At 46.8% G+C, this 19,796-nt stretch overlaps 1 protein-coding gene across 1 annotated transcript; it reads right to left on the bottom strand.

The window, feature by feature from the left end:
• Positions 6,778–18,379, bottom strand: ZNF550 (zinc finger protein 550). The gene is made up of 4 exons (XM_018063467.1): positions 18,087–18,379; positions 15,194–15,320; positions 14,296–14,391; positions 6,778–9,047 (listed from the first exon to the last, which is right to left on the bottom strand). The coding sequence occupies exons 1-4, from the start codon at positions 18,111–18,113 to the stop codon at positions 8,041–8,043; spliced, it is 1,257 nt and encodes a 418-aa protein (XP_017918956.1). The 5' UTR covers positions 18,114–18,379; the 3' UTR covers positions 6,778–8,040.

The following is a 19,796-nucleotide window of genomic DNA, read 5'->3' on the forward strand; positions in this document are numbered from 1 at the left end:
CTATCAATCAGAAAACATGTCAGATATTTCTAAGTAGCATTGCTATACCTGTCAAAAGCATGAAAAAAGAAGCAAAGAAGGAAAAATTTCAAGAATTGAATGTAAAACTGAAGTTTGAAAATTCAGACCATATCAGTTCAGTTCAGTTGCTCAGTCTGTCTGACTCTTTGCGACCCCATGAACTGCAGCATGCCAGGCCTCCCTGTCCATCACCAACTCCCGGAGCTCACTCAGACTCACGTCCATCGAGTCCATGATGCCATCCAGCCATCTCATCCTCCGTCATCTCCTTCTCCTCCTGCCCCTAATCCCTCCCAGCATCAGAGTCTTTTCCAATGTCAACTTTTCGCATGAGGTGGCCAAAGTACCGGAGTTTCAGCTTTAGCATCATTCCTTCCAAAGAACACCCAGGGCTGATCTCCTTTAGAATGAACTGGTTGGATCTCCTTGCAGTCCAGGAGATTTGCAAGAGTCTTCCCCAACACCACAGTTCAAAAGCATCAATTCTTTGGCGCTCAGCATTCTTCACAGTCCAACTCTCACATCCATACATGACTACTAGAAAAACCATAGCCTTGACTGGACGGACCTTAGTCGGCAAAGTAATGTCTCTGCTTTTCAATATGCTATCTAGGTTGGTCATAACTTTCCTTCCAAGGAGTAAGCGTCTTTTAATTTCATGGCTGCAATCACCATCAGACCATATAAATCTATATAAATAGATTCCTTGCAGGGAAAGGAAACTTGCAGGATAAAACCGTTAATATCTTCTGTACCACAGCTAAGTGCACAAAATAGGTTATTGACATGAAAATGGGACAAACCAGCCAGCATGAAGGAAGCCCCAGTGGACTTAACTCTGGGAAAATTTGAGTTTCTAAACAAATGACAGTGCTGGACTTTAACCTGCTTAATAGTGACTTAAATACTTAAAAATCCACTGATATTGATACAAAGTAATGGGCAACTCACTTGGGAAGCTGAATTTCAAAGTAGAATGCCAACTAATATGGAAAATTGAAGGAAGACTTCCCTGGTGATCCAGTGGCTAATACTCTGCACTCCCAATGCAGGGTGCCTGGGTTCAATCCCTGGTCAAGGAACTAGATTCCATATGCTGCAAGCCACAACTAAGACCCAGTGCAGTCAAATAAATGAATAAGAAAATGGATGGAATCTGAAAATCCTCAGTGGTGGCTAAAACTAAAGGACGAAATATTGATATGGATCAGTATACTTACACAGTTTCAAAATATCTTCTGAATATTTATTGGAAAGGAAAATAGTAATTCTAAAGTCAAGAACACAAACTTAAATAAGTGCCTAAAATGAATATACACATTGAGAAGCATGGACATCACATGCCTCCTGATAAGAAGTACTGTGAAATATAAAATATCACTCCTGTGGTTTCTCTGTAAAATAATACAGAAGTGAAATACAGTCATTAGGGAACATCAGAAAAATAAAAGGAAAGTTTACAAAATAAATGACCTATATTTCTCCAGATAATCGAGTCTAAGGAACTCACTGAAACACTGATGAACTGTTTCATTAAAGGAGTGCAGAGGGTAATGATAACTAAACATAACATGCAATTTTGAATTTGGTTAACGACCAGGAAAAATGCCAAGGGACAATATTGGGATGAATGATAACATTTGAATATGGACTATGGATTAAATAATAGTGTTGGAAGTCCCTGGTGGTCCAGTGGTTAGAACTCTGTGACTCCACTGCAGGGGACACAGGTCTGAGCCCTGGCTGGGTAACTAGGATTCTACAAGCCATTTCACATGGCCAAAATTTTTATTAAAAAATTAGTGTTTTACCAATATTGAACTTCCTGATTATGATACTACTCTAACATAAAATGTGCCCTTAGGTATAACATACATTGAAGTACTCACTTGTACAGAGGCAAAATGCTTCCAGATTAAACTCAAATTGCTCAGAAATACACAATAGTATGTATGTGGAGACAATGATCAAGAAAAAGTGCAAGCCAGACAATTGTTTAACCTGGGTAAAATTTATGCAAGAATGCCTTTTGCTATTCTTTCAACTTTCCTGTAAGTTTGAAGCTATATGAAAAATTTAAAAACACAAAAATATCATATAATCAATTCAAAAGATGCATAAAGTCCAACTTGATGCTAATTCATCCTTTTTTTTTAAAGCATAGACTGGATTTCCTTAAATATCTAATCTATAAAAAAATTCTATAACATATACCATATATATGATGTGATGTTATATTTCTCTTAAGATCAGGGACTAAAGAAATATAATTGGTATCTTCTCTGTCCTTCAGCAGTACTCCATGGAAACTACTTAATTCTATATGAGGAAAAAATATATATGCATATACGTATTTGCATTAGAAAGGAAGACATAAACTGTCTTCTCTCACCTTGAAATATGTGCTGGAATGTTACCATCCATCTTAGTCCTAATGTGAAGAATCTACGGATGTTGGAAGCTGTCTGTGCCCCTGCAGTAGAAGTGCAGAACCTTAACCACTGCACTGCCAAGAAGTCCCTGTATGGCTCATTTTTAAAGTTAGTACTGACTGAAAAAACCTTCAGGACAAATTTTAAGCACTCACATCCAATGCCGGAGCAAAGAAGTAAGTCCATGTTTGCAACTGTGAAACCCACATAAACAAACCTACATGTTTACATCTGGACTCACCCAACATCCTTGGCACTGTATTCTATTAAAAAACAAAAGAAAACAAAAACTTCACACAAACAAGACTGGACAAGGAGACTCCTTCCCCTTTACAGTCACCTTAACTCAGATGTGTTTTATTTTACTGAATGGCTCAGATGGTATAGAATCTGCCTGCAGTGCAGGGAGACCTGGATTTGATCCCTGCGTCAGGAAGATTCCCCTGGAAAAGGGAATGGCTACCCACTCCAGTGTTCTTGCCTGGAGAATCCCATGGACAGAGGCGTCTGATGGACTACAGTCCATGCGGTCGCAGAGAGTCAGACACGACCAAGGCTAACTCTTTCACTCTTTCCTAGAAAGCTGCAGAGAGGGGTCTTGGAAATGTCTGGCCCTGTCCCCAGGATTAGAGAGCTCGTACTCACCTCACAAGGCCACATGTGTACAGGACAATCACCTTGCTGCCAAGAGACAATAAAGAAAACAAACACGCCGGCAAGCCACACTCACTCCATCAGCCAGTGTGGCCCTTCAACGCTGCAGATGAAGCCGTTTCTGTTTCGAATCCTGCAACGTCTCTCTGCTTCATTTAGGATCAAAGCTAAGACCCTCACAGTGTTATGCAGTGTTTGCCTGCAAACAGAACCCCAATCCTCTCTGAAATAATCTCCTGTTATTCCCTCCTCATCACCGATTCAGCTCTATGACCTCCTTGATATGCCTCAAATATTCCAGGATATATTCCAGCCATAAAGCCCTTGAACTGGACATTCCCTCTAAGAGGAGAAAATTTCTCCTGATACCCACAGAGCCTGTGCCTTCTCTTCCAAGTCTCTGTATAAAAGCCACCTTCTTGAAGATGTCCCAACTTTATTTGATACTTATGACCTGTCCTTATCCCCTCATAGCTTGGTGTGTATGATTCAACTTACCCTGCTCCAGTTTTTCCTTCAGTAATACTTATGATCATCTGGTTTTTTATAGTTTATTTATTACGCTGTTTATATTGACTCTGCAGGGAAAGATTATTTTTTTCAACTTTTTTTGTTCAGTGCTGACTTTCAAGTGCCCAGAACAGTGATTCAGGCATCTAAGTGAAAAATGAATGATTAAAAAAAAAACCCACCTAAGAATGGAATCAAGAAAGAGTGATGCAGCAGGAAGTGGGAGAGAGGTTCAAGAGGGAGGGGACATACGTATACCTCTGGCTAATTCATGCTGGTCTACGGCAGAAACAAACACAATATTGTAAAGCAATTATCCTCCAATTAAAAATAAAGAAATAAATAAATACAATCTTTTTTTAAAAAAAGAGAGTTGGGGGAGGGAAATAAATTGGGAGATTAGGATTAAGATACACAAACTACTATATATAAAATAGATCACCAAGAACAACCTATTGTATAGCACAAGGAGCTATACTCAATATTTCGTATTAACCTGCAAGGAAAAATAATCGGAAAAAGAATGAATGTATGTATCTGAATAACTAAATCACTTTGCTGTACATCTGAAACACAACATTGAAAATCAAATATATTCCAATAAAAATAAAGCACCTAAGTGATGTGGATCGATTTATCTTCCACATTGCTAAATATCTTTAAAAAGACCCTGGTGAAGACTGAAAATGCAGTGTATTAATAGCCTTGAGTAATTGATTTGCATGGAACTTCTTTTCACTGAGGTTTGATGAATTTTGGAGTCAATTTTCCTAAATATACTAACTGTTGCCATTTTTGCAAAATATGTACATATGTTAATACATGTACTTCTTTTTAAACTTAAAAACATAAGAAGAGTGAGAGTATTGAACATTTAGAACCACACAAACAAGTTTACTTATTAAAAAAAAAAATTTCAACAGCCTTTGGGGTGTATATTTAATTTGGTGATCCTTATGTGAACCATTCTCTCCCTAAATATAAACACTGACATCACCAGATGGTCAACACTGAAATCAGATTGATTATATTCTTCGCAGCCAAAGATGGAGAAGCTCTAAACAGTCAACAAAAACAAGACCGGGAGCTGACTGGGGCTCAGATCATGAACTCCTTATTGCCAAATTCAGACTCAAATTGAAGAAAGTAGGGAAAACCGCTAGACCATTCAGGTATGACCTAAATCAAATCCCTTATGATTATACAGTGGAAATCAGAAATAGATTTAAGGGTCTAGATCTGATAGATAGAGTGCCTGATGAACTATGGAATGAGGTTCGTGACATTGTACAGGAGACAGGGGTCAAGACCATCCCCATGGAAAAGAGATGCAAAAAAGCAAAATGGCTGTCTGAGGAGGATTTACAAATAGCTCTGAAAAGAAGAGAGGGAAAAAGCAAAGGAGAAAAGGAAAGATATAAGCATCTGAATGCAGAGTTCCAAAGAATAGCAAGAAGAGATAAGAAAGTCTTCTTCAGCAATCAATGCAAAGAAATAAAGGAAAAGAACAGAATGGGAAAGACTAGAGATCTCTTCAAGAACATTAGAGATACCAAGGGAACATTTCATGCAAAGATGGGCTCGATAAAGGACAGAAACGGTATGGACCTAACAGAAGCAGAAGATATTGAAGAAGAGGTGGCAAGAATACACAGAACTGTACAAAAAAGATCTTCACGACCCAGGTAATTACGATGGTGTGATCACTCATTTAGAGCCAGACATCCTGGAATGTGAAGTCAAGTGGACCTTAGAAAGCATCACTATGAACAAAGCTAGTGGAGGTGATGGCATTCCAGTCGAGCTGTTTCAAATCTTGAAAGATGATGCTGTCAAAGCGCTGCACTCAATATGCCAGCAAATTTGGAAAACTCAGCAGTGGCAACAGGACTGGAAAAGGTCAGTTTTCATTTCAATCCTAAAGAAAGGTAAAGCCAAAAAAATGCTCAAACTACCACACAATTGCACTCATCTCACAGGTTAGTAAAGTAATGCTCAAAATTCTCCAAGCCAGGCTTCAGCAATACGTGAACCGTGAAGTTCCAGATGTTTAAGCTGGTTTTAGAAAAGGCAGAAGAATCAGAGATCAAATTGCCAACATCCAGGGGATCACGGAAAAAGCAAGAGAGTTCCAGAAAAACATCTATTTCTGCTTTATTGACTATGCCAAAGCCTTTGACTGTGGGGATCACAATAAACTGTGCAAAATTCTGAAAGAGATGGGAATACCAGACCACCTGACCTGCCTCTGGAGAAACCTATATGCAGATCAGGAAGCAACTGTTAGAACTGGACATGGAACAACAGACTGGTTCCAAATAGGAAAAGGAGTACGTCAAGGCTGTATATTGTCACCCTGCTTATTTAACTTCTATGCAGAGTACATCATGAGAAACGTTGGGCTGGAAGAAGCACAAGCTGGAATCAAGATTGGCAGGAGAAATATCAATAACCTCAGATATGCAGATGACACCACCCTTATGGCAGAAAGTGAAGAGGAACTAAAAAGCCTCTTGTGAAAGTGAAAGAGGAGAGTGAAAAAGTTGGCTTAAAGCTGAACATTCATAAAATGAAGATCATGGCATCTGGTCCCATCACTTCATGGCAAATAGTTAGAGAAACAGTGGAAACAGTCTTATTTTGGGGGGCTCCAAAATCACTGCAGATGGTGACTGCAGCTGTGAAATTAAAAGATGCTTACTCCTTGGATGTAAAATTATGACCAAACTAGATAGCATATTGAAAAGCAGAGACATTACTTTGCCAACAAAGGTCCACCTAGTCAAGGCTATGGTTTTTACAATGGTCATGTATGCATGTGAGAGTTGGACTGTGAAGAAAGCTGAGCACCAAAGAATTGATGGTTTTGAACTGTGGTGTTGGATAAGACTCTTGTGAGTCGCTGGGACTACAAGGAGATCCTACTAGTCCATTGTAAAGGAGATCAGTCCTTGGTGTTCTTTGGAAGGAATGATGCTAATGCTGAAACTCCAGTACTCTGGCCACCTCATGTGAAGAGTTGACTCATTGGAAACGACTCCAATGCTGGGAGGGATTGGGGGCAGGAGGAGAAGGGGATGACAGAGGATGAGATGGCCGGATGGCATTGCTGACTCGATGGATGTGAGTTTGAGTGAACTCCGGGAGTTGGTGATGGACAGGGAGGTCTGACGTGCTGCAATTCATGGGGTCGCAAAGAGTCAGACACGACTGAGAGATTGAACTGACCTGAATGATATTTTTAGTATTCCAATTTCTTAGTACTTCAAGTTACTCATGACTCAAGCCTTCATATTTCTCACAAATAATTAAGCGCCTAATGGCTGGGGACAGCAGTGAACATATAAAAATAAAGGGCTGCACCCTTTTCCTCTCTCAAATACTGCCCCTCAAAAATAGAACTGATCAAAAACAGCAGCAGCCTTGGCAGGAAAGTCCAGAAGAGCTTGCAAAAGCACTTCCGTTGTTTGTTTGTGCTTCCCTAGTGGCTCAGACGGGAAAGAATCTGCCTGCAATGCAGGAGATCTGGGTTCAAGCCCTGGGTCAGGAAGATCCCCTGGAGAAGGGCATGGCTATCTACGCCAGTATTCTTGTCTGGAGAATTCTATGGACAGGGAAGCCTGGCGGGCTAAGGCCCAGGAGGTCACAAAGAGTCTGACATGACTAAGTGATGAACACTTTCACTTTTCATGTTTATAATCTTCCTCTGCATCCCCTCCACCTCCTTGCCATTTTTCTTTTTGGCCACACTGTGGGGCTTGCAGGATCTTAGTTCCCTGACCAGGGACTGAATCCAGGCCCTGAGCAGTGAGAGCACAGAATCCTAACCCTGGACCATATGGGAGTTCCCTTGTTATTTTCCTTTTCAACATAATGCTGAGATGGCCTCTTAAGTGCAAACCCAAGGGAACCCCAGGGCCGGAGGTTGCTGTAAGTGCAAACGCCCCTGAGTTTGTCCCCTCTGTGCTTCCTCACAGGAAAAGCCCGAGCTCCATGAGGTTCTGATGTGGCTCCAGTGTCACAAGTGGTGGATGACCTGCCACAGAACTTTTCTCAAGGCGACAATTAGGTGGTTCCTCTTCACTACACCATCTCAGGTGGCAGGAAGACCTTTCTCTTTTAGCTCAGGTTATCTGCAGGCTGTCTCTTCCCAGTGTGTGCTCTGAAGTTGACAGAGGTGGACCCACGGGTGACAAGCCTTCTGGCTGAGTTTCTCTACAGCCTGAATCCTCCCATGATGGGGAGCTGAAGGCTCCGGATATTTACTGCATTCCCAGGCGTCTCTCCCATGTGACCGCCTGTGGGTTTGAAGAGGGGACCAAAAAAGCCTTCTCCAGTGTTCTTTGCTGGGAAGAACTTTTCCCCTCCAGCCTGGATCTCCTCCTTAAAGACCAAGGGCGAGCAGCGGGTAAAGGCCGCCTTCTCAAGTGTGAACCCGCTGGTGCTGCAGGAGGTGTGACCTGCGCTTGAAGGCCTTGCCGCACTGGGAGCACTTGAACGGCGTCTCCGCGGTGTGGATGACCGAGTGCTGCAGGAGGTAGGTGCTCCGGTGGAAGGCCTTCCCGCACTGGGTGCAGGTGTAAGGCTTCTCGCCGGTGTGGACCCGCTGGTGCTGCAGCAGCTCCGAGCTGCAGCGGAAGGCCTTGGCACACTCCGCGCACTCGTAGGGCTTCTCCCCGGTGTGGATGACGTAGTGCTGGATGAGGTGCGCTCGGTTGCTGAACGACTTCTCACACTCTTTGCATTCGAAGGGTTTTTCGCCCGAGTGGGTCCGATGGTGGCGGATGAAGGTGGAGCGGTGGGTGAAGGCCTTGCGACACTGGCTGCACTCGTAGGGCTTCTCCCCGGTGTGCACCGGCTGGTGCTGCAGGAGGTAGGACCTGCGCTTGAAGGCCTTGCCGCACTCAGCGCACTTGTACGGCTTCTCCCCGGTGTGGATGAGGTAGTGGCGGATCAGCGTGGAGCTCTGGCTAAAGGCTTTCCCACACGCGTTGCACTCGTAGGGCTTCATGCCGGTGTGAATCCGCTGGTGGCGCACGAGGTACCATTTCCTGTTGAAAGCCTTCCCGCACTGCTTGCACTTGTAGAGGCGATGAATGGGGGAGCCTTTTCCAGGTCGCTGTGCGTCACGTTCGTGGAGAACATCCTCCTGAGAGACTCTCTTCTGGAACGCTCCCGAGTGCAGACCATTACCTGCCCCTAAACCGTCATCCTCAAGGCTCATCTTCCCCGGATGGGCCTCCTTTCCAGCGTCCACCTCTGGCTTCTCTGGAACGCTCCACATTTCCAAGAGCCCTTGTACAGCCCCGGCTCGCCCCAGCCTGGAGTCCCAGGAAGATCCCAGAGTCAGGCTTCCCTGGAGCAAGGCTTCCTCAGATAAAACTGGTTGAGAATTGCTTGACTCTCTGGTCTGACATTTTGGTCTGTCACCTGGAAAGAAGCCGATACATGAAGGAGGGTTTTTAGTGATGCAACAGGGAAGCAACTAAAGCGACACTTCAGTGGACAAATGAGGACGAGAGCAGCACCTCTGACACCTGCTGTAGCTTCGCACCAACATAACCTAGATTTCCAGTTACTTTTCATGATCCTTGTACCCTGACAGCACGAAAGGGGTGAGCCGAGGGCAAGCTGGGCGGGAGAAAGAGGACCTGGAGCGAGGAAGGGAGGACAGTTCCAATAACACTGCCTGGAGAGCATTTGCCCCGAGGAGTGATGCCTTGGTTCTATAAGAGTGCAGGAATATGCCACCTTGCGACACTGGGAAAAAATAGCCCATCTTCCCCGAGATGTGTTGTGTGTGTGTGTGTGCGTGTGCGCGCGTGCGTGTGTGCTTGGTCATGGCTGACTCTTTATGACCCCCATGGACTGTAGCCGCCAAGCTCCTCTGTCCATGGGATTTCCCAGGCAAGAATACTGAAGTGAGTTGCCATTTCCTTCTCTAGGGGATCTTCCGGACTCAGGGATCGAACCTACATCTCCTGTGTCTCCTATGTTGGCAGGCAGATTCTTTACCACTGTGCCACCTGGGAAGCCCATAAGCTGGGTCCTAATGCTGACACGGGAGTTGCCAGAAAGAAGCATGGGGTACTGGGTTGAAATGTGAGTGAGTAGATTTACCCCTAGAGACTGCTTAAGAATTATAAGAAAACGGACTGTTACTCAGCCATGAAAAAAGAATAAAAGCATTTACAGCAACACGGATGAACCTAGAGAGGGTCATACTAAGTGAAGTGAGTCAGACAGCGAAAGATAAATATCATCACTTACATGTGGGACCTAAAAGCCCCCAAAGATACAAACTCAACTTATTTACAAAACAGAAACAGACCCACAGACAGAAAACAAACTTATGGTTACCAAAGGGGAAAGGGTGAGGAGGGAAAGACAAATAGGAGTTTCGGATTACTTGATACACACTATTATATATGAAATAGATGAACGACAAAGACCTCCTGTATAACACAGGGATTATACTCAATATCTTGCAATAACCAATAAAGGAAAAGAATCTGCAAAAGAATATATACATGTGTGTACAATTGAATCACTTTGCCATACATCTGAAACTAACACAACAATGTAAATCCACTCTACTCCAATTTTTAAAAAAAGGTGCCTAGAAGATGACCTGGGAGGTAATAAGTGTTATCTAAGTAGTTGATGCTTCCCGGCTGGCTCAGTGGTAAAGAAAGAGAAATGGGTTCGATCCCTGGGTCAGGAAGATCCCCTGGAGAAGGAAATGGAAACCCACTCCAGTATTCTTGCCTGGAGAATCCCATGGACAGAGGAGCCCAGCAGGCTATGGGGTCCCTGGGGTTACAAAGAGTCAGACATGACTTACTGAGTTAACAAAAACTAAAACAAGTGGTTGATACACAAAACCCTGAAAATAGTGCCTTAAAAGAAGAGAAAGAATTCCCTGGCAGTCCAGTGATTATGACTCCATATCCTCACTGCTGAGGACTGGGCTCAGTCTCTGGAGATCCCGCAAGCCTTTGTGATGTGGCCGAAAAGGAAAAAAAGAGTTAGAGAAAGAGAACAGCACGAGAAGCCTGGTGACGGCAATACTACAAGGGCGGTTATAGGGAGGAGACAGTGAACATCTCAGAAGAGAAGGGGCGGAGGGCCACGCCCGGCCACGTTTTCCACTGCTGAGGGGCATTAATGTGGTGTCAGCAGGAAGGGCTCTGGAGTCAGAATGCCTCAGTTCCAGGCGTGGTTTGTGGGATCTTAGTTCCCTGACCAGGGATCAAACCCTCGCCTCCTGCAGTGGAAGCATGCAGCTCTCACCACTGGCCCGCCAGGGAAGTCCCTTCTCTCTTCTCTAAGTCATAATTTTCTCACCTGAGAGACAAGAAGACTATTTCTCCAGCTGACATGAGGGTTAAATGAGAAAATGCTTGCAAAGCTCTTGGCACAGTTCTTGGCGCCGTGTGAGCGTTTATGGTGGTTAATTTTGTACATCAAGTTGGCTTGGTGGTTGTGCCGAGCTCTTTGTCCAAATACCATTTGCCATGCTGCTGTAAAGGTACTTTTTAGGTACTACTGACAGTGAAATTCTCAGACTTTGAGAAAAGCAGGTTCCCCTTCATATGTTGGGCCAAATCCAATCAATTAGTAGCCTTAAGAGCAAAGACAGGGTTGGGAGGGAAGGCCAAGAGGGAGAAGAGGTATGTATGCCAATGGCTGATACATGTTAATGTATGGCAGAAACCAACACAACATTGTAAAGCAGTTATCCTCCAATTAAAAATACATAAATTTAAAAAAGAGAGAGAGAGAAAAGACTGAGATGCCCTGGGAGGGAAGGAATTCTGCCTCCAGACTCAAGGCTGCAAGCATCTACTCTCCCAGCTTACTGGCCTGCCCTGCAAATTTCAAAATCTCTTAGCTCTCACAATCATACAAAGCCAGATCAATAGAATAGATCTCAATGGACACATATCTCTTTTGGCTCAGATTCTCTGAAGCAGTCTAACGTCAGTATCCTCATTGCTTTGGGGGCAGTTAGGATAACAGCAACTCCACCATCCAGGACAAGCCATCTTGTTCTACATGCCAAAGAAAGAGGCCTCAGAAGAAACGAACCTTGGTGATACCAGCCTTGAGAACTGAAACTGCTGTTCAAGGCACCCACTCCCATCCTCAGAAAGAAACAAAGAAAATCTATCCACAATGACAGAGTGTCAACTGTGGGGATCGCTATAAGAGCAGCTACTGACAAGGATGGGGCGCCAGAACCTGCCACAGTCCTGGAAATATTCTAAATTTTAGGTGGGGTAAAGGATACTTCAGTTTATATGTATATTAAAAACTAAAGCTGAAAAAAAAAGTGAAGCTGAAATCCCACTCCTGGGCATATATCCAGACAAAACTCTAATTTGAAAAGACATGAGAAAGTCAATTTCAGGCTGATAAGAACTCTGGGGTCCCTGAGGAGGAGATAGCGGGTGTGGCGTTCTCAAGGAGGAGAAAAGGACAAACTCTTCTTTTCCACATTCCTTAGTCTTAGTCACATAAAACGTTTTTTTCTTTAACACAACTAAACAACTGAGCTTCAACTCTGTACTAAGGATTGCATAACAACAATGTATTCTGCTTGAGGACAGTTTCTTCTTCTTGAAAACCTTCTGACTAATCCTGTTATCTTAAAATGTATATTATGGGTTATGGCAGAAAGTGAAGAGGAACTAAAAAGCCTCTTGATGAAAGTCAAAGAGGAGAGTGAAAAAGTTGGCTTATAGCTCAACATTCAGAAAACGAAGATCATGGCATCTGGTCCCATCACTTCATGGCGAATAGATGGAGAAACAGTGGAAACAGTGTCAGACTTTATTTTTTGGGGCTCCAAAATCACTGCAGATGGTGACTGCAGCCATGAAATTAAAAGACGCTTACTCCTTGGAAGGAAAGTTATGACCAACCTAGATAGTATATTCAAAAGCAGAGACATTACTTTGCAGACTAAGGTCCGTCTAGTCAAGGCTATGGTTTTTCCAGTGGTCATGTATGGATGTGAGAGTTGGACTGTGAATAAAGCTGAGTGCCGAAGAATTGATGCTTTTGAACTGTGGTGTTGGAGAAGACTTGGGAGTCCCTTGGACTGCAAGGAGATCCAACCAGTCCATTCTGAAGGAGATCAGCCCTGGGATTTCTTTGGAAGGAATGATGCTAAAGCTGAAGCTCCAGTACTTTGGACACCTCATGTGAAGAGTTGACTCATTGGAAAAGACTCTGATGCTGGGAGGGATTGGGGGCAGGAGAAGGGGACGACAGAGGATGAGATGGCTGGATGGCATCACCGACTCGATGGACGTGAGTTTGAGTGAACTCCGGGAGTTGGTGATGGACAGGGAGGCCTGGCATGCTGCGATTCATGGGGTCGCAAAGAGTCAGACACGCCTGAGCGACTGAACTCAAGATCTTCCTATTGTCAGTTCTAATCCTGTCATCTTAAAATGCAAGTTGTGGGAGCAGGTCTAGTAAGATGTTTACAACCTTGAGACATTCTTTTGCAGATCTTTTTCTTCTCTTGTATTTCTTACTATATAAGTCCCTTTAATATTTGTTGTAAAGCTGGTTTGGTGGCACTGAATTGTAACTTTTGCTTGTCTGAAAAGCTTTTGATTTCTCCACCAATGAGGTGAGACATTCTTTTGATTCACTGTAATAACCAATTAAAAAGTATATAGCTCTCTTGCTAAGACTAGCAAGAGGGGTACTCACTGTCCCACTTCTCATGTCTCTATGTCAGAAGCTTTCTCTGTCCATTTTTCATTTTAATAAAACTCTGCTACACAAAAGCTTTTGAGTGATCAAGCCTGGTCCCTAGTCCTGAAGCTAAATCTTTAGAGATCATGAATCTGACATCGTTCACCACAGGCTGTCAGACACACGCACCCCTGTGTTCACAGCAGCACTGTTCACAATAGCCAAGACATGGAAGCAACTTAAATGTCCATCGACTGATGAATGGATGAAGCTGTGGCGCTTATATACAGCGGAATATTACTCAGCCATAAAAAGGATGAAATTATGCCATTTGCAGCAACACAGATGGAACTAGAAGATATTATGCTTTAGTGAAATAAGTCAGACAGAGAAAAACAAATGCCATATGGTCTCACTTATATGTGAAATCTAACTATACGACACAAAAGAACTTGTCTATGAAACAGAAACAGATTCACAGACGTGGAGAACAGACTTGTTGTTGTCAAGTGGGGTAGTGATGAGGGGGAAGGACTGGGAGTTTGGGATCGGCAGATGCAAACTATTACATATAGGATGGATAAGCAGCAAGCTCTACTGTAGCACCGGGAACTATACTGGATGTTCTGGGATAAACCATAGTGGAAAAGAATATAAAGAAAGAATATACAGATGTGTATAACTGAGTCACTTTGCTGTACAGCATAACTAATACAACACTGGAAATCAACTGTACTTCAATTTAATAGAGAAAATTAAAAAGAAAGAAACAAGGAGGAGGAGGCGTCTAGCTCTCTAAACAATGGTGTGGTCCTGAGCTTGCCAGCTGATGCACACTGAACCTCGATGCGAGAGAAACCTCCAGACCCCACGAAGGGCTTCACATGGCACCTCAGAGGCGCCGGTCCCCGCACGTTCTGAAGGCTGCCATGAGCGCAACTGGCCAGCAGCTGCCAGTTCCTACCTGGGCTGGTGCTGTGGGAGAGGCCTCTGGTTCCTGTCCATAGCTTCTGCCCATGCTCCAGCAGGTGGATCAACTCTGGTTTGGGAACTGGATGCCCTGTGGATGGAGCAAGAAACAGGATACAGGTGTTTGATGAGAAGAATGAAACCCTCCACCCTATCTGGGACTCTGTGACAGGAAGAGGAAGACCATGAATGTAGCTGCTCCCCAAGTAAATAAAGTATTGATTCGTGACCTGGAACTAAGGGCGCACACACCACTCCAGGGCTTCAACTGCCGTAGAAGGTAGGGTCGTCTGTCTGCGCAACACCTGTGCCCTTGAACATCATCACTGGAAGCCAGGCCCGTGCCAGGGCATAGGACAGGACCCTGGGAAGCAGACGCTCCTTCCGGAACGTCTTTGATGATTCCTCCAAGTCACCCTGTGCTTCAGAACCACCCAAGGATGCCTAAGCCCAACCTCAAACCAAAAGAAACAAAATTGCTCAGGGTCACATCGAGGCATCAATAGTTCTCAATTCCCTGGTGGCACTGATGTCAAATGCTGTGGAGGGCCTGCCTGCCTCACTTTCTCTTCAGAGAGCAGTCCTGCTACCTGGCTGTGGGGACATGTGACCCCACCAGGTTGGGTCAGTCAGCTTCCCGGCAGAGGAGTCAAGAACAGGGACCTCAGATTGATGCCTGAGGGTACTGGGCACCGGGATGAGGGCTGGTGTTCACAGGGACACTGCTTCTATCCCTCTGATCCCTGCTACATACACAGACCAGGCAGGAAGAGGAGGGCCCAGCAAACTCCAGGGCCTGTGGGGAGCAACAAAGGTGACTCCTGTGACCTTCTGATCAGCCAGAAACCAGGAGGAGGCTGGGCTCCCCACAGGTCTAAGAGCTGAGCACGTACCCAGGGAGACCAGGAGCCCGCAGGTCTCCAGCATCACCTCCCGGAACAGGGTCCTCTGGTCCAGGTCAAGTTGTCCCCACTCCTCCCGGGTAAAGGTCACGGCCACATCCTTGAGGGTCACCACCACCTGGAGAGTCAAACACGGCAACATTGGTGATGTGTACTTGGGTGGGCTCAAGCCTGTCACTGTGTTGCTGGTGAAGGTGCAGAGACCTAGGCCTGAATCATGAGGCCTGCTAATGGCCAAGTTCTGGGCTGGGTTCAAGGGGGAAGCAGATGCAGCCTTGGGACATAAAGCAGTTGTGGCTGAGAGGAAAGCCTCACATGAAGGAGGCCACGGGAGATGACACAGACAGCGGTGTTCCACGAGGTCGGGGGGCAGAGTAAGTGCTCTGGGAAAAATGCTCAAGATGTAATTCCAACAATGGCCACAGCAGTGACAGCACCTGAGCTGCCCTCACCCAGTCTGAGCGCCTGCCCAGGCTGAGGGCTTCACACGCTGACGTTCAAGTGACTGCAGATTCCTTGCTCTGGGCCAGAGATCCGGGGTTCAAATGAAGAGTTTGAAGTCTGACACTTGCTGGCAGTGTGACCGTAGGCACAAGATCTCATTTCTCCAAGCATCAGTGTCACCATTAATACTATGCTCATTCCCAATGTGCCGTGATTCTGAGAACTAAAGAGAAGATAACAGATGCGGGAGGGCCGGCACAGTGAAGTGCTCCGTGTCTTTTGTGACTTTTTGTAATTCCCCTACAGCCCTCGAGGGAAAGGCCATCATCACCTCCCTATCTCAGCCAGACCAGAGCTCTAGGTCCAGGGAGCCCTAGAAAGTCACCCATAACCTCAGATTTAAGTTACAAAAGGAGGGAAATGCCCTGGTTGCCCAGTGGTTAGTACTCCACGCTTTCACTGACAAAGCCCAGGGTTCGATTGTTGGTTGTGGAACTAGGATCCCACAAGCCATGTTGCATGGTTTAAAAAAAAAAAGGAACAGAACTGGGAACTGAATATCCATCCAGCAAAAGACAGCAGAGAGTTACCAGAAGAGGCGCAGCGGGGAGCCAGGGGTACCTCAGCCAGAAGGAAAATGGCCAGGAAAAGACTACCCTAAGAGGAGACGCTGAGGCACGGGGGCGGGGAGAGAGACAGCCCTGCAGAGATCCGGGATCAGGGCCCCAGACAAAGGGAGACGCAAGGGCAAGAGCTGCACGCTGGGCAGAAACGAGTGCAGCAAGGGAACGGGAGCGGGGGGAGCACGGAGGAGCTCACGGGGCAGACGCAGTGCAGCCCCGTGGGCCGCGGAGCAGGAGACTGTATTTACTGTAGGTGTGCTGAGAGCACCTGGGTGGGAGGCTCATTCATCCCACCATCTCCTGAGCACCTTTGATAAGCCTGGGCCATTCCGGGTCTTGGCAGAGAGCACCACAGGCGCTCAAGTTCTAGGGCTGGAAACAGACGTTAAATGAACAACTAAATAAAAGAACACAACAATGTCAGAGGGACCAAAAGGTTCCAAACTCAAGAAAAACGAGCCAGAAGGCTGAGGAGGTGACTGCCTGCTTGCGATTGGGCACCAGGAAAAGCCTCTCTCAGGACAGCCAATGGGAATGAGTCTGAAATAGAGAAAAGAAGGGAACCGAGTGGATGGGGAAATCAACAAATAGGACAAGTCCTGACGGTGATCAGGACTGTGAAGAGGGCACTCGGGGCAATGGCTATGCAGTCACCCAGGACCTCTTCTGCTTTTATGTCCAAAGGACCCCACATTCTTTACACCATCATACTTTACCATCAGAACAGGCTCACTCTGGCTGTACACCAACCAAAACCCACTGCCACTTCTGAAGTGTATGTGACCTATGTCAGGCTTAGAACGACTCTGTGAGACCCTATGGACTGTAGCCTGGCAGGCTCTTCTGTCCATGGGATTCTCTAGGCCACAACACTGGAGTGGGTTGCCATGCCCTCTTCCAAGGGATCTTCCCGACCTGGGGATTGAACCTACATCCCTTACATCTCCTGTACTAGCAGGCAGGTTCTGGAGCCACCCAGGAAACTTAAAGGTAAATTGGCCTTTTGGGCTCCCAGCTGGTCCTGACACCTTTTCTGTCCTAGCAGAGCAGCAATCCCCAGACTGCTGCAGGCTACTGCTGCCTCTTCCCCACCCCAGCCCTTATCTTTATAGAGGATTCAGGAAAGGGAAGCCAAGGACCAGATTCCCCCAGGGATGCGCCTCTGCCATCAACATGGGCTCAGGAGGCAGTTCCATGAAAAGACAGCCAGAGTGATGCCCCCTGGACCATACTGGACACTAGATAATACATGTCATGCATGTGCCTTTTCTAGTTTCCTAAACCCAGGTGGAGGAACTTTAATATAAAAGCCAAGCACAGGAAGTATCCTGGCGGGCCAGTGGTTAATAATCCCCGGTTCAGGTGACACCAGTTCGATCCCTGCTCGAGGAACTAGGATCTCACAAGCCTCACGACTCAGCCAAAAAAAAAAAAAGTCAAGGGCAGCACTGAAAGTTACCCAAGGTCCTAGACTCGGGGAGGGGCGCGGGCTCAACACGCAGAAAGGTCTCGGGACTGTGCGGCCTGCGCTCCGCCCCGCGGGTCCTTCCACGCCTCTGGTGTGGGCTTGAGGGGAGGAACTCTAGCAGGCACGTCTCGCCCTTTTACACGGCGTCCCAGCGACTGACAGAAATAGGATCCACCGTACGGAGCCCCTAACCTGGGCTCCCACACGGAGCACAAGCGACGCCCTCCCGAGGCTCCGAGACAGCGTCCTGCAGAGGACAAGGCGCCGAGACACAGGCCACCGCCGGCCAGCACCGCAGTGCGCCCGGGCCACGTGGGTAGGTCCGAGCGGGCGCGCAGCGTCCACTCACCTGCCCCGCGGTCAAGAGCGCCGCCATCGCCCCGCGGGGAGCGCAGGAGCACGCGACGACGCCGGCCAGCGGCCGGCACAGGCGGCGTAGCCCACCCTCCGCCAGGTCGCACCGAGGCGTACGTGGGCCTGCCTTGCTGTCCTCGCCGATCGCGGTCACCAGAGACAGACAACACCTCGCCGTCAACAGCGGACAGCCTCGCGGGCGACGCAGGAAGTCCCGCCCCAGAAAACGCGGCCCCGCAACGCCCCCTGCGGCGCCCGTAGCGCCCCGCCCCTCCCAGCCGCCGTGGAGCGCAGCCTTCTAGGTAATGTAGTCCTGCCTCCGTCCCAGAAGGGGCTGCTGCTGAACCGCTTCGGTCCTGTCCCACTCTGTGCCACCCCAGAGACAGCAGCCCACCAGGCTCCCCCGTCCCCGGGATTCTCCAGGCCAGAACCCTGGAGTGGGTCGCCATGTCCTTCTCCAATGCATGCAAGTGAAGAGTGGAAGGGAAGTCGCTCAGTCGTGTCCGACTCTGAGCGACTCCATGGACTGCAGGCTTCCAGGCTCTTGCGTCCATGGGACTTTCCAGGCAAGAGCACTAGAATGGGGTGCCATCGCCTTCTCTGCCGAGAAGAGGAAACCACTCCTTCTGGGAGTCAATGGCCCAAAGGCCTGGAGACTGAAGTGGGCAAAGGGCCTACAGAGGCTCCAACCAAGGAGACGAGGCATTGCATGTTTCTAAGCAAGTGGACGTACTGTATTGTAAATCTTTTTAAACTTTGTGTTCTGCTGCCTCACCATCCCCACAGTTTGTGAGCACCCCGCTCAAGTGATGACTGAGCTCAGGGACACCACTCAGTTCAGTTCAGTTCAGTTCAGTCGCTCAGTCTGTCCGACTCTTTGTGACCCCATGAATCGCAGCACGCCAGGCCTCCCTGTCCATTACCAACTCCCGGAGTTCACGCAGACTCACGTCCATCGAGTCCGTGATGCCATCCAGCCTTCTCATCCTCTGTCGTCCCCTTCTCCTCCTGCCCTCAATCCCTCCCAGCATCAGAGCCTTTTCCAATGAGTCATCTCTTCGCATGAGGTGGCCAAAGTACTGGAGCTTCAGCTTTAGCATCCTTCCTTCCAAAGAAATCCCAGGGTTGATCTTCACAATGGACTGGTTGGATCTCCTTGCAGTCCAAGGGACTCTCAAGAATCTTCTCCAACACCACAGTTGAAAAGCATCAATTCTTCGGCACTCAGCCTTCTTCACAGTCCAACTCTCACATCCATACATGACCGCAGGAAAAACCATAGCCTTGACTAGACGGACCTTAGTAGTCAAAGTAATGTCTCTGCTTTTGAATATACTATCTAGGTTGGTCATAACTTTTCTTCCAAGGAGAAAGTGTCTTTTAATTTCATGGCTACAGTCACCATCTGCTGTCATTTTGGAGCCCAAAAAGATAAAGTCTGACACTGTTTCCACTGTTTCCCCATCTATTTCCCATGAAGTGATGGGACCGGATGCCATGATCTTCGTTTTCTGAATGTTGAGCTTTAAGCCAACTTTTTCGCTCTCCTCTTTGACTTTCATCAAGAGGCTTCACTTTCTGCCATAAGAGTGGTGTCATCTGCGTATCTGAGGTTATTGATATTTCTCCCGGGAATCTTAATTCCAGCTTGTGTTTCTTCCAGCCCAGAGTTTCTCATGATGTACTCTGCATAGAAGTTAAATAA

This window comes from Capra hircus, chromosome 18 (genome assembly GCF_001704415.2).
Source record: "Capra hircus breed San Clemente chromosome 18, ASM170441v1, whole genome shotgun sequence".
NCBI lineage: Eukaryota > Metazoa > Chordata > Mammalia > Artiodactyla > Bovidae > Capra > Capra hircus.